Raw genomic sequence first — 14,436 nt, forward strand, 5'->3', positions numbered from 1 at the left:
AGGATAAAGAGCAGAAAGATGAAGCTTATTCTATAGCCTGGACAGCCATGGGGGGGCAGCAGTTCAGTTCATCTTCACTCACCCTCAGGGTACAGACGTGAACGATAGGTTTATCTAGACAAAGGGCTGGGAACGGCGTGGGAGAGGTTCGCCGTGTGCGTGGCGAGAGGCAGATCTGCAGACCAGCATCTCAGTGTGTGTTTGTTTGTTTGTGCAGGGGTGTTTGTTTGTGCAGGGGTTCTGGTGACTGTCCTGAGCAGGGACTGGCTGACGTTTCCTTCCTTCACGGCAGTTTTCTCCGTCTCTCCTTGTAAACATGCTATCAGTGAGTTCTATTATTTCTGGATTCCAAGGTGCTTATAAAATAGCTTCTCAGGGCATGGCTTAGAGTCATGAGGGTTACAACGTGGAGGAAAGGAGGTTGGTCTTCTCTGCTGGTTTTAGTTAATGTATGGGCTGAAGTAAGGGGTCGGTGCTTTTCTGGAAAAAAAAAAAGTGCCACTTTCATGACCAATGAGACAGTGGGGGTGGGGATTTGCTGAAGTTTTCTTGGGCTCCCTCACTTGGTCTTCTCCCCGGATGATGTTTGTAATGCAGGAAGAAATCAGAGGAGGGTTCTAGAAGCTGTCACTCATTAGATTTCCATCCCTGGAATGGAAACATGTAATCAGTTGACTACTGTTTTGGGGAAAATATGCCTTAGGTCACATTCCCCCATGTTCTTCGGGGAGAAAATTAATGCATTCGTAAATCCTAACAGCTAGGTGTCTCCCTTACCCATTTGGAGAAATGTCCCTGCATTTCTCCCTGCAAGATCCAGAGGAACCAAGTAAGGTGGAGGTGGTCAGATTCCGATCGGCCTTCTTCAGTGGGGAATGTGACAAAGATCAAGTAGGAAGTTCCTTCCGGCTGCTTGGAGCAGGCAGGCCCGAGAGTGTCTCCTTGGTCCCCGGTCCTCAACGTTAGCAGACAATTCCAACAGACCAAGGACCGTTTGGACACTCCCAGTGAAGCACAGCACCTACATTTTTGTGGACATTGTATTTGATATGAAATGACGAGTTTTTTCATTCCGTGCTTGTGAACGTCTTCATATGCAGGTGCCGCTTTACAAGTGCTGATTCATAATGGTTAAGGCGGTATCCACAAAGCCGGTGCTGTCATGAGACAGAGGAGAGAGGCTTACAGGGTCAGCGCTGGCTGAAGAAAAGGCCGCTGAAGCGAAAGGGCAGAGCGCCCTGAGAAAGGGTGTCAGGAAGGGCCCTGGACACGCCACGCCGTGTGTACTTCACGAGCCGCAGGAGGAAAAGCCTTGGGAGAACGGGAGAAGCTACCAGCTTTGTCTCTTGGTCACCCCAAATTTCCATCTTCTTGTACTCTGCAACAGCCAACAAATAAGAAATCAGATGGGTAGCCATCCCTACCTTTGATTCTAAGATGAAGACGTACCAAGGCGTTATCTAAAAACCAGAACGGACAACAGGAAGGTTGGGGGTGGAGGGGGGGTGTACTTCCAAAATGACATGCTGAATGGCAACTCCTTAAAGATTTTCTTAAAAAGAACAAATAACAGCAGTAATGAAACCCTCAAGATGCTGCTGTTGGAGATTTGGTAGCACGGTCTCTCCTCTCGGAGCTACGCCCAGACTATCTGCTTGCTTAATCGGCAGCCTTAAGCTCATCGTTTATAGAACATCTCTTAGGGCCCATATGGCCCACGGGCCCTTTAGGAGAGACCTTTATTATGCAATTGTTGTGCATCAATGCGTGTGTTAAGATGATCAGCTATTTTTAGGATGCGATTCTTTTACTGGTTTCACAGATATTTGCACTTTTCTACCTTGTGCTAGGTACATATTCTGCACTGAGAATTCACAGGTAAATCAGATTTCCCGAGATCAGAGTCATAAGAAGCAGTTAAAGTGGTTGAAGCAGATGAGTAGTGCTGTAAATCCTTATGAAATCTCATCATCCCCAAAAGTCAACTTTTCATTTAAAAGATGTGTTTAGCTGGGCACCAGTGGCTCACGCCTGTAATCCCAGGTACTCAGGAGACAGGCTTAGAGGCTTATGGTTCAAAGCCAGCCTAAACAGAAAAGTCTGAAAGACTCCATCTCCAATCAGCAAAATGCCAGACTGGAGTGTGACTTGAGTGATGGAGCACCAATGGGACAATCACGAGGCCTCTAAGTTCAAATCCTGGTACTGGCAACTAGAAGAAAAAAAAAGATGCTGTTAGCAAAGGCCTTAGAGTGACTTCACACCCATGTCTGCTTATGCTTTACAAGCAGCCCTGAGATCAGCCCCTCAGCAGCGCCTGGTCGTGGGGGGTATGCGCGGAAAGCCGTGCCCGGCCTGGGACCCCCAGCAGTAGCCCCTGCCCTTCCTGTGTACCACGAAGCCTGCCGGCTGCGCCCTGCCCCTCACCACGAGCGCTCCGCACCCTCGCGTGGAGATCTGTCCAGAGGGCTGTCCGCAGCTGCCTGGTGACCCACCTTACCTAGTGCTGCCAGCCAGGTTGTTTTGTCCTGGAATGTTCTTCGGTTAACGACCCGAGGAGAGGAGGTGGAGCCGAAGTGGCCAGCCAGACAGAAGCGAGCAGTAGTGTGGGTGAGCTCCATCTGCGCAGGAGAACCAAGCCTGGACACCCCTGGTCAGGGTCTGTCTCAGCACAGGCGTGGCAGAAGAGCCGCGGAGCTGGGCAGGTTGCTGGCCTGCGGGATGCCCTGGGTTTTAATTACTGCACTGCAGGTTGGGGCTGCCGACCGACCCCTCCAGCATTGCTGTGGGGGGTGTGGAGAATTTTACACTGATTTTAGCACTCGGACTGCTCTCTCTGGCCTGGTGCTCACTCTGTGGTTTAGTTACTGTTTACTGTTTGACTGCCTCTGTGAGGCTGGGAGCTATTTTTACCAACACCATCTCTATGGGCCTTAGAGACAAGCACACATAAACTCAGATCAATTGCTAAGGTCAGATGCTAGGTAAGAGATCCAGCTTGATGCCATAGTCAAGAGGAAAAACGTCAATGCAGACAGTCCTAGGTTTTAGGTTTGGGTCTCTTATGTCCAAATTGGGTGGCACTGGACAAGTTCCCTAACCCCTCTGCGCCTCTACTCCTGATCATACAAAGAGCCTGTTAGAGTCCACCTTCAGATGATTGAAAAGAAGATGTGAAACAATGCAGCCCGGTGGCCTTAATGACTGTTCAATGAGTATTTACTTATTAAAATTCTGCACCTCCTCCGATCTTTGATTTCCTCCTTCGTAAGGTGATTTACTGAACTGGAACTTAAATAATCTGGGGGTGGGGTATCAGCAGAGTGATAACAGAAGTACTGAGCGAATGATCTAATAATAGTCAAGAGATGGAAGCTGCACACTTTTTAAATAGCCAGAAGACCTGCCTTATTGTTTTGCGTATTCCATTCAAAGTCCTTCACCAAAGACCTCCGTTGGTGGTGGTGGGGGAAGTCTTTTAATCCAGTTCATAATCCAGTCAGTCAGCACATTCTTACCACACATCTTATGCTCCCAGCTTGGGTGAAAAAGCAGAAGTTTTCTGCTCTGATAGTAATTAACTGGGGTTTAAGGAAAACAAAGTCTATTCAGTCCATGATAGTGGATGCGCAGTAGGCGCCAGCCACCACGGTTGTGACTACAAGGTAGACCTAACAGCGCGAGGTAGAGCTCGGCCTTCCTGGGGTGCAGAGTAACCAGGAGTCATGGCAAAGGCGTCAGGGACATAGACCGCCGGGCTGGAGGCAGGCCTGGCCCTTCCTGCCAGGACAGCTGAGGCTCCAGCGGCTCTCTTCTGGGTCTCCTAGCTTGTGAGAGGGAGACAGTAGTAGAAACCTCACTGGGCCCAAGTGAAGCCCAGAGAAGAGATTGGACACGAGGCGTGATGCCTCAGAGTGGAGGTCAGTAACATGTTAGTTGTCTTCACGTGTAGGGTGCGCACGGAAAAACCATAGTGCAGAGGGTAGGTGATACCGCTGGAGGTCAGGACACCTTGCCTGGGCTTCGCAAAGGAAAACGGTACTTCTTCATAGAAGAATAATCTTGGGATGAGATGTAACGTGGTTTGAAGAGATAGTGCAGCTCCAGCATTACAGATACTGCTCAGGAACATGAAGGATGGACTCAGCAGGGAAGTTCCCAGATGCTCATTCAAGACGGCTGCATAGCCCGGGGTTGAGCTCAGTGGTAGGACTCTTTCCTCCTAACATGCGTGAGGTTCTGAGTTCATCTCTAGCACTGAAAAATAAGAAGGGTGGTTTTGCAGTAGTAGAGGGAAAAAAAATCAAGAATTTTCAGCTGGAAAGTGATAAAAGGCCAGAGCTCTACCTCCAGTAGCAGACCGAAGGGAGAACATTAGAAGCACTTAAAGACATAGGATAGTGATGTCCAAATGCAGCTACATAGCAGTTAGAAGTACCACTGGTAGCACTGGGAAGGCAGAATGCTTGCCTCGCATACATGAGGCCCTGGATTCGATTCCTCAGCACCACATAAGCAGGAAGAGCTGGAAATGGTGCTGAGGCTCAAGTGGTAGAGCACTTGCCTTAAGCTGAAGAGCTGAGGGACAGCGCCCAGGCCCAGAGTTCAGGCACCAGTAGACCTGGGGATACAGAAGGATGATAGACTGGAAAGGAAGCCTCCTTCCTGCATGGGACATACTGCCCTAAAGTGTTGATAAGTTCAGGGATAAAACCTAGTAACGGGGGTTGGGGCGCTGGAACCCTGGAGGGTCACGGGGTGGAGGAACGGCTCATGTAACCGCTCCTAAGCAGAGAAGCTGGAAGCTGAAGAGTGGGTAACACTGTCAGTGCAGCGAAGACTGGTCCTTGGGCTTTCCCTCTGTAGAGACGGCAGAAAGACCAGCGATGGAAGGCCTGTCAGAAAGCCCAGAGCTAGAACATCGCTGAAAAAGGAGCATTTTAGGGATCCTGCGGGACAGTAAGTCGACAGGAAGGGACGAAAGACAAAACTGGAGGTTCAAGGCAGAGCAGGCCCGGGGCACCTGCTAAGTGTATGAAGAGAGTCTGAGCCTGAGTGGGAGCAGGGAGCCTTTACGTGATCCGAAGACACTGTTCCTGGGGACTTGAGATTCACGGGGGGATGGCGTCAGCCCTGGAAAGCGGATTGCTCTCCATGCTGTACTGATGATCCTCCAGTTTAGCACTTGCCTATTTTTACTGTTTCTTTTCCTCTTAAAGCTGACAGGTGAGAGGTGACTGAGTGATATGCGCTGTGATTCCTATAAAAGAAACACAGTCTTGTTCCAGTGAAATCAGAGCTGAAGATACTGAGAAGTTACCGGGACAAAGTCTACTTTTTTTTTCTGTCTCATCCACCATTCTCCTTACTGGTCATGGGGGTAACTTGGAGGAACTGGAAATCTTGATGCAAGTGAGAACGTTGAATGAAAATAAGAGTGAACAAACAAGGGAGAAGGAAGATGGTGTCTGTGCCAGGAAAGGACACAGTATTTCACTTGCGCAGGGTAGAAATGATCAGGTCCGGATGTTCCTTTTGGACAGATTGGCCACATAGGCCTTGCGGTCCCTTGGGATGGCTAAGTAAGGAAGAGTAGAGAAAAGCTGGGGGTCAACTTACCCTCCGTTCCTGTTAGAATATTAATTCACCTCACCTTGCACAACCCTGTATACCCAGAATGTTCTAGCCGAGTGTCTCAGTGAGCATGCGTTGGTAAGGCCATCAGTAAGCATACGGTTGAGTTCACACAAAAAATAGTGTATATTAACTATACAAAGATGAACGTTGTTTCAAACAGAATCTAGATGAAACAAAGAAAAGAGGTATGAAAGTAGGAGGGGTTACTAGAGAAAGAGGACCGGACGCACCTCCGTTGCTCTTCCTGGTGCAGCGGGTACAGTGCTGCTGGTCAGCAGATGCTTCTGCATTAGCCCCGGGGCTACCTGTGTTACAAAGTGTGGATTCAAGTACAGGAACGCTTCAGAAGTCAAAGGCAGCTAGGGCAAGGTCAAGTGAAGGTCGTTCAGGCGGCTTGGGACGGAAGAATGGAATGTGACCGCGGGAGCCACGCATTCCATGGGTGACTTGGTCCAATTTTCCTTGTTTGTGAAAATTCCCACTTGTGTCCTGTTGGGGGTGTTCATGGTTTTGTTTGTTTTTTACTAGCGGAGTGTGTTGATGGGAGACGTGTAAAGCTGCGTCTCTTGGCTTTTGGATGAACACGTTGGGCACTTTGTGCGCCACTGTGCCTCCGTGACCCCGCCTGGTCTCCAGTGGTCGGAGTCATTGCGTGTTTCTCCTGTTTCCAGTGTCCTTAAGAAGATTGCATCATTCTTGTGTGTTTAGGATCTAGGGTGGAAGTCCATGTGGGAGCAGATTTCATTCTGTTTGGAGATTCCAGGGAACCCACATGGTAGGAGCAGAGAAATACTAGAGGCTTTTCTGTCTTATTTAAAACGAAGACCATGGATTGTGACTTGCTGTAAGCAAAGGATCCTGTTGCATTTACAACTAGGTCAGTTTAGTAACGGACAGCGGCGTGTCAGCGCTGTAGTTACACACAGCGCTCTCTCCTCTCGTCTCTTTAGATACCTTCAGCCTGTGGCTCACTGCCTTTCCCTGTACCCCTCCCTGTGTCTGGGAAGTAGCTCCCATCTCTGTGGACATCTGTGGCTACTGAATCTGTTCACATTCTCCAGTAGAAGGACTTTTTATTTTATAGGCACATCACAGATACAGTGTGAGGATGTGACCGTTTCTACTTTATTTCCTCCCACACCCCAGGATGAGCCCAGCATTTCAGGGACTAGCAGGCAGGCTGAAGAGATACGTGAGTTAATGCTAGGGCTGAAGTTCCAACTGATTCTCTTTGGTGACCTAATGGCCGCTGTTTTCAATGTCTGAAATCCAAAAATAGTGTCAGGAGGGGATGGACCGGCAGGGGCGTGTTTTCTCGCAGCCTCTGGAGGCTGGACAGAGTGCACGCAATGGTACGGTAGAAGCGTTCCTCCATTCTAGGACCATCAGCACGTGAAGTCGTGTTTGAATTCAAGGCTACCTGCCTATTGGCAGTTAGTCGCCCGCCAGCGTCACGGCTCCGGCTTCTTCTTTTGCTTTAGGTTATTTTCCTGTTTGTCTGGGATCTTCTTTGGACTCGGTATAAATAGTGTTGCTCTGAACGTGTATGCAGGCATCTGTCTATCCACTAATACACCCCAGAGTGCATCCTGACTCGTGGTAGGTGCTGTCCTGGAATACACTCGTGCTGACAAGCGACGCTCCTCCAGCCAGGCAGGCCCGGGCCTGGCTGTTGGGGGCAGCCGGCTGGTTCAGGTGGAGAGCCGGGCAGCGAGCGGCTGTGCCTGGCTGTTGGGGGCAGCCGGCTGGCTCAGGTGGAGAGCCGGGCAGGGAGAGGCCGGGCCTGGCTGTTGGGGGCAGCCGGCTGGCTCAGGTGGAGAGCCGGGCAGGGAGAGGCCGGGCCTGGCTGTTGGGGGCAGCCGGCTGGCTCAGGTGGAGAGCCGGGCAGGGAGAGGCCGGGCCTGGCTGTTGGGGGCAGCCGGCTGGCTCAGGTGGAGAGCCGGGCAGCGAGCGGCCGTGTCTGCAGGAGGGTGGTGGGTGCGGCCCTCACCACTCACGCGGTGTGTTTCCTGGCAGGATGACGAGGTGGTACTCCAGTGCATCGCAAACATCCACAAGGAGCAGAGGAAGTTCTGCCTGGCAGCCGAGGGACTCGGGAACCGCCTGTGCTTCTTGGAACCCACCTCTGAGGCCAAGGTAAGAGTTTCTGTCTAAAAGCTTCTGTTGTTCTCGAGGAAGAAGGCCGCTGGGCAGCGGCGATGGAGAATCAAGAGATGGAGGTGTCTTTCAGGTGATGTATCACCTGACCAGCAGTTGGATACCCTGAGTTAAAACCCCATACCATCAAAAAATGAAAGCAATACTAACAGTTAATTAGTTAATTATAGGGCTATTAAGTTAATAATAGTGTTAAGTACGGTATTGTTAACCCTTTTGACTTTTGAGCCTCATTTTTGTGAACTACAGGATAATTGTACATCAGCCCTGAGCTTATAAAACCTTGAGGTCTAACTTTAGAATCTTAGATTATAGGTTGATTCAGTTATAAAACTACCTAGTTCTATAAATGTGACTCTATTTATAATAGTCTAACCTAAAACAGGTTAGGAATAAAAACTACATATTGTTACCTTGTATGCTCCCCATATAAAAATAAGCTGTACCACTCACTAACGCATTCGAGATGATAAAGAGCCTTCCGGACTCCCACTTCACTAAACCATTGTTTCAGTTCTTCACTCCCTAAATCAGATGATGACTGAAGGATCTTTAAAAGGGAACCGCGCGTCATGGAGAATCTTATCGCTGTGTCGCAGCTTTGCTGTTCCAGTGTGTTTTTGCGTGTAACTCTATATTTTCAAAATTGAGCTCATAATAGATACTTGGACATTAAGATTTCAGTCTCTAATGTTTCATCGAGTTCCTTCTTGAAATCCTAGTTACTCAGGAGACTAAGATCTGAGGATCATGGTTCAAACCCAGCCCAGGCAGGAAAGTAAGACTCATCTCCCATAGACCACTAGAAAACCGGAAGTGGTGCTGTGGCTCAAGTGGTAGAGCGCTCACCTTGAGCTGAAGAGATGAGGGACAGCGCCCAGGCCCAGAGTTCAGGGACCATGACACACACACACACAAAGCAAATCCTTCTAATTCTCAGCCATCCAATTTCAGAACCAATTGTGCTGTTCTTAGGTTCTTGGAACCTACTGTAAGTTATGCAGTGAGGTGACATGGCTTACTTCAAGCCTGCCACTGAACACAAGGCACACACATCAAGTGGCATTCTGATTAGCCACCCCAGAGCTGATCAGTGACCCCCGGCATTCAAGAAAAATTGAGATGAACTCTAAGGAGAAGAATGATCTCAGAGAAAAGAAAGTTGCAATAGGGTATTCAAAAGATGTTAGCATTTGAGTTGTAAAGTAGGACAAGCAAGTAAGCAAGGAACAGACTAAAAAAGAGAGAGAGGAAAAGTGTAAAACCATCGACTCTCCCTAAAGATGGGGAGACTGTCTAAAAAAGAGAGAGAGAAAAAGTGTGAAATCATCGACTCTCCCTAAAGATGGGGAGACTGTCTAGCACTCAGCAGAGCACTTGTGACTGATTCCTGTGCGCTATGACCCAGGGCTTCTTGAAATTCTAGAAACTTCTGTCCTTGGCAATGGAAGCGTGAACATTCTGCCTCCTCTTCAGCTAAGCACAGGAAAATTTTATAGGAAAATTCAGAGCAGGACGCCCAGGGAGGAGATGTTCCTTTTGTATTTCTTGAGTAGCAGCATCTGGTTCACTTCATTTTAAAAATTAAAAACAATGTGTTCTTGGGCACCAGGAATTTAATGGTTTTCCTCAGGCTCTTCATCTGCCATATCTGTTCAGATGGCCACTTGGAGGGGTCATCTTTGGTGCAGGTAACATCTAGATTCCTAAGACTGTCATACACCACATCATCTTTTCTGCAGGCCGCAGGATAGGAACCACGGCTTGCCAGCTAGGCAGTGTCAGCCGGGCTCTTCTGTGGCTGACTTCTGAATCCTCCACTCCCAGAGAGAGCTCTATGATGGACAGGCGTGAGTTCATCATGGCCTCAAAGCCTCCTGTGCCAGAGGAGACAGGACGCCGTGCCCAGCCCCCGGGCAGCCCCACCTTGCCGGACAGCCCGGCTGCAAGTGTTCACGCTCAAGCAGCTGCCAGGAGAGGCTTCCTGTAAGCCATCGCTCCTCTTCCCAGTCCCCATGCAGGCTGCCCAGTTAGGGATCCCTTCATCCCACATAATGTTCGCTCCGAACATACTTCACATAATTACTCAGTTTCTCAAAGAACACAACTGTAGAGTTAACCGAGGGTCAGCTGATCATGCAGACAGAGAAAAGTCGTTCACTAATTTCATTGATGACACTTACTCAGCTAGCATGGTCTAATCAGATATGTCCAGAACTCACACCTTTCCAAGTCCCAATTTACACTCCTCTGTGACAACCTGTACATAATCTGTGATGGTGAAAAAGATTATGGGAGCTTTAGTTCATGGATTTCAGTGCTGAGTGAACTGGAATGGGTGGGGGTGAAATGGTTGCCGTAGGGAGGATTCTTGGAAAGTCAGTAGCAGGTCTAAAGTCCTCGGGCTCTCGTTGTCTAAGAGTGAAGTTCACATCCTTTTGGGGGAAAAGGCTGTCTTACTCATGGCTCATTTGATCTCATCTTGGCCAGTTCAAACTGAAAGGTCCAATTATAAACTCCATTTCTTAAATAGAGAAGGTTCAGGAGAAATCTTATGTTTTCACCTCCAGTTTTGAAAACGAAGGATAAAACAGAATGGAATGGAATATTATCACTTCTGAAGTTGGATAGGCTCTCATTACCTAAGATTAAACATGATTTAGTAGGAAAACATCATTATATAGATGACAGAACTTAAGATACTAGCCAGGCACAGATGGCTAATGCCTGTAATCCTAGTTACTCAGGAGGTTAAGATCTAAGGATTGTTGGTCGAAGCCAAGAACAGATTAGTCCCCATGAGACTCTTATCTCCAGTTAACTACTCAAAAATGGGATGTGGTGCTGTGGCTGAAGTGGTAGAGCACTTGAACACAAAGAGGCTCAGGGACAGCTCCCAGGCCCTGAGTTCAAAGCCCCATAACCAACAAAAAATAAAAATAAGGTAAGATACTATTTTCAGTTAAAAATAACATCATTTTATCATTATTTTCTGAGATTTCTTATTCTTAAGTAAAGTCTGTGAAAATTTGCAGACAGAGTCTCAGCAGGAAGTTGTACACTGTTCTTTGAATTTATGTATGTTATATTTTCAGTGAGCCCGAGATCCTATGAGAGTCTAAAGTATTATAATCATCATTTTAGAATATGAAGAGACTAGTACATTTATAATTTGATTTTTTTATTTATCAGGCATCTTATGCTATATTCTGAGCACTACAGTAAAAATTAATATTTAGTGTTTTACACTGACAAAGCAAACACTGTCCTCACAGACATAAAAGCCGTAAGAATTTCAAGTTGAGTCATCCTAAACTTAAATTGCTGCTCTCCACTGCACTTAGATACAGAGTATCAGAAACCAATTTACAAGGCCGAGGAGGCCATTTTGTTCTGTTCTGAGTAGCTCTACCTTAAGCATATCTGGGCACACCTCCCTCCTCTCTCCCACGAGATTTCTCCATCCTGTGATGCCTGACATTCTCAAGTTAGAAATACGGATTTTGCATAAATCAAAGAGGAACTCTTAAACTGTAAATGTGTGAGCAAACACATGAAGCAGTGTTAAGCTTACACAGCCAATTAGATGATCATGTATTTTATTCAAAGTAGGTTTACACAGGGGTCGAGGCAGATTACTAAAGGCCTCTCTACCTGGGCTGCTGGGATGGGAGAGGCGGAGCCCCACACCTGCACTGACACCAGTCTGTGAGTATGGAGGCCAAGGACCCCGGGCAGCTCTGCCAAGAGCGATGCTTGAGTCACAGTCTGCACTGGTCATTCTGGTTCACAGCTTACTAGCGCTGTGATCCTTGCCAGTGACGTGACCTTCCCCCCTTCCTCACCCTTCAGACTGCATCCATCTTACAAGTTTCATGGACATGGACTCACCATTGCAAAAGTTACAGCAGTACCTGACACATACAGCGTGCATTTAGTGTCTCTGTCACAGGATCAGACACACATGCGGGCCTCGGGAGCTGATGGTTGACTCAGGTTACCTGTGTACTGAACTGATTTGAATTGATTAAACTAGTTAAATATTTGAAGTGTGAATTTGAGAATCAAGAGGATAGTTGTGACTTTCAAAAGGGAAATTTGAAGGAGAGTCAGAAAATTAGGTAAAAACTAATAAGCGATGAGGGCGTGGTTATAAACAGCCAAATGATTCAGTGGGATATAAGTTCCAATGGTTTTCTTATTCACATTCTTTATTACTTCAATCCTTTGCAGTTTATTGGGGTTTATTTTAGGGCCATCAGATGGTCTGCCTTGAATGTTTCATGTGTAGTTGCAAAAGTATATCCTGTAGCAGTTGGATGTAGTGTCTTATGAATGCCAAGATAGCTCATCATAATGCTGAAATATTCTCTGTCCATACCAAAGTCTATCTGCTGCTCTGTCTCTTACTGAATGAAAAGCCGTTAACTATAGAGGCTTGTCTGTGCCTCCTTAGTTCTGATTTCTTCCATGTGTTTTAAAGATCTGTCATTAGGTTTAGGTATATGTGTATAGTTTCTTGTATGCTTTTATGATGAATTGACCTTTTTCTTATTATAAAATCACCATATTTATTCTTGCTTTCATAAGTATACTTGAACTTTAACAAAGCCATAAACATTTTTATGCTTACATTTCCTTCCCGCTGCTTTCACCATGGTCATATATTTATGTCTCTGGATTTAAGATGTCCTGCTTACAAACAACATGAAGTTGGTGCCGTCCCTGCTTCTTACAGTCCCTGTGTTTAATTGGAATCTTCTGTGTATTTACATTTAATGTAAATAGCATAAATTATTATTTATGAATGTAAATAGCATGAATTTGCATGTAAATGCTATTTGTTTTCTGTTGTCCTCTCTGAAATTTTTGCCTTATTTAGAAAGCAAAAGTATTATCTATCTGCCTTTTTTGGGACCAAAAAAAAAACATTTAAAAAAATCCCCCTCCTTTAGGTCTATAAATTTGCAAGTGAAAGTAATTTAATACTTTTATTAAAATTAATTATGTCAACTAACCAGTCATCCTATGTTTTATGGAGATTTTGCCTGTATAATAGTGCATCATAAAATTCATGGATATTTTACCACCTTCATTATTTTGTAAAAATTAGTCTTAACAGGAAACATAAGAATGTTATTTCCTTGATAATGTAGCTAAGACAAAGAATGGAATAATTTGTGCTTCCCACTGGGGAAATCTGTCACTTGTCAGATTTGTCAGCATTTTAATATCTACTGAAGAAAAAAATGATTAAATATGTTTGATAAAACTTAAAAATCAAAGCATCATTAAAAATTCTAACAGTGAGATGTAATAAAGTAAGTAGTGAAAGGTCTTAAATTATAAAATAAAAATTATTTTACATAAGTTTAAAAAATATTCCCCTTTCAACACGGTGTTTTCTACATCTCATTGTTACAGTGGGTCAGCCTGTATCCTTATCTAAGGATTTTGTTTTTTCCCCTCCCCTCCCCGAATTAGAGAACTGTATATACGAGATTCAGGGCACCGACATCAAATACAGTGACAACAGGGGTTATACCGTGGGGAAGGAACATACAAAGCAACAGAAAATCACATGCTACATCATAAATATGTTAGAAACAATAGCAAGAAAGAACAAAGATATGTGTGTCTCTATCTTGAGGCTCGTTTCACTTAGCATCATCTTATCTGGTCATATATACACAGCTTTTGGCCTTTGCTGCTTGTCCTACACATGTACTAGTTATTGCAAATAAGGGAAACCATGGGACCTAGGTTTCTTTGGGCCTGGCTTACTTCACTTAATTTAATTTTTTCTGAGTCTTTCCATTTCCTAACAAATGGGGCAATGTCATTCTTTCTGATGGAGGCATAGAATTCCATCGTGTATATATACCACATTTTCTTGATCCATTCATCTACTGAGGGGCATCTGGGTTGGTTCCATATCTTAGCTATGGTAAATAATGCTGCAGTAAGCATAGTTGTGCTGGTAGCTAAAACAAACTTTACAACTTTGGGGGGGGGAGGGGGAGTGTAGTGGTAGAAGTGGAGAGAACTGTAACCACTCTGTACATCATTTTTTACAATAAAAAGCATACAAAAATATTCCTCTTTGTCTTCTCTGTTGGTTTTTTAACTCTGCATCCTCTTTTGTAATTTTTGTGTGTGTTGGTCGTGGAGCTTGAACTCTGGACCTGGGCGCTGTCCCTCAGCTCTTCAGCTCAAGGCCAGCGCTCACCACTTGAGCCATGGCGCCACTTCAGGTTTTCTGGTGGTTTATCAGAGATAAGAGTCTCAGACTTTCCTGCCCAGGTTGGCTTTGAACCCCAATCCTCAGATCTCAGCCTCCTGAGTAGCTAGGATTGCGGGCGTGAGCCACTGGTGCCTGGCTTTTGTAAATAATTTTTGCTGTTATTACAAAGGCCATGTACAGAAGGGGTTACAGTCACGTAAGTCAGGACAATGCCACACCTCCCCTCATCCTCCCTCTACATATTTTTAAGACAGACTCTTTCTTTTTTTTTGTTTTATTTGTGAACATACTGTACAGAGGGTTTACAATTACATGGGCAGGATAATGCGTACATTTCTTACCAAGCATTGCAGCCTCCTCCTTTGTTTATCCTTTACATCCCTTCCCAGCCTCCCCCT

At 45.9% G+C, this 14,436-nt stretch overlaps 1 protein-coding gene across 1 annotated transcript in view; it reads left to right on the plus strand.

The window, feature by feature from the left end:
- Positions 1–789: 789 nt before the first annotated feature.
- Ryr3 (ryanodine receptor 3) overlaps positions 790–14,436 on the plus strand; it is a 273,574-nt gene continuing 259,927 nt past the window's right edge. Inside the window, exons 1-2 of the mRNA XM_013014307.1 lie at positions 790–891; positions 7,654–7,773. Coding sequence (XP_012869761.1) covers positions 790–891; positions 7,654–7,773 — 222 coding nt within the window. The remainder of the gene's footprint in view (positions 892–7,653; positions 7,774–14,436) is intronic.

The sequence above is a fragment of the Dipodomys ordii genome, unplaced genomic scaffold (genome assembly GCF_000151885.1).
Source record: "Dipodomys ordii isolate 6190 unplaced genomic scaffold, Dord_2.0 Scaffold23, whole genome shotgun sequence".
Classification (NCBI taxonomy): domain Eukaryota; kingdom Metazoa; phylum Chordata; class Mammalia; order Rodentia; family Heteromyidae; genus Dipodomys; species Dipodomys ordii.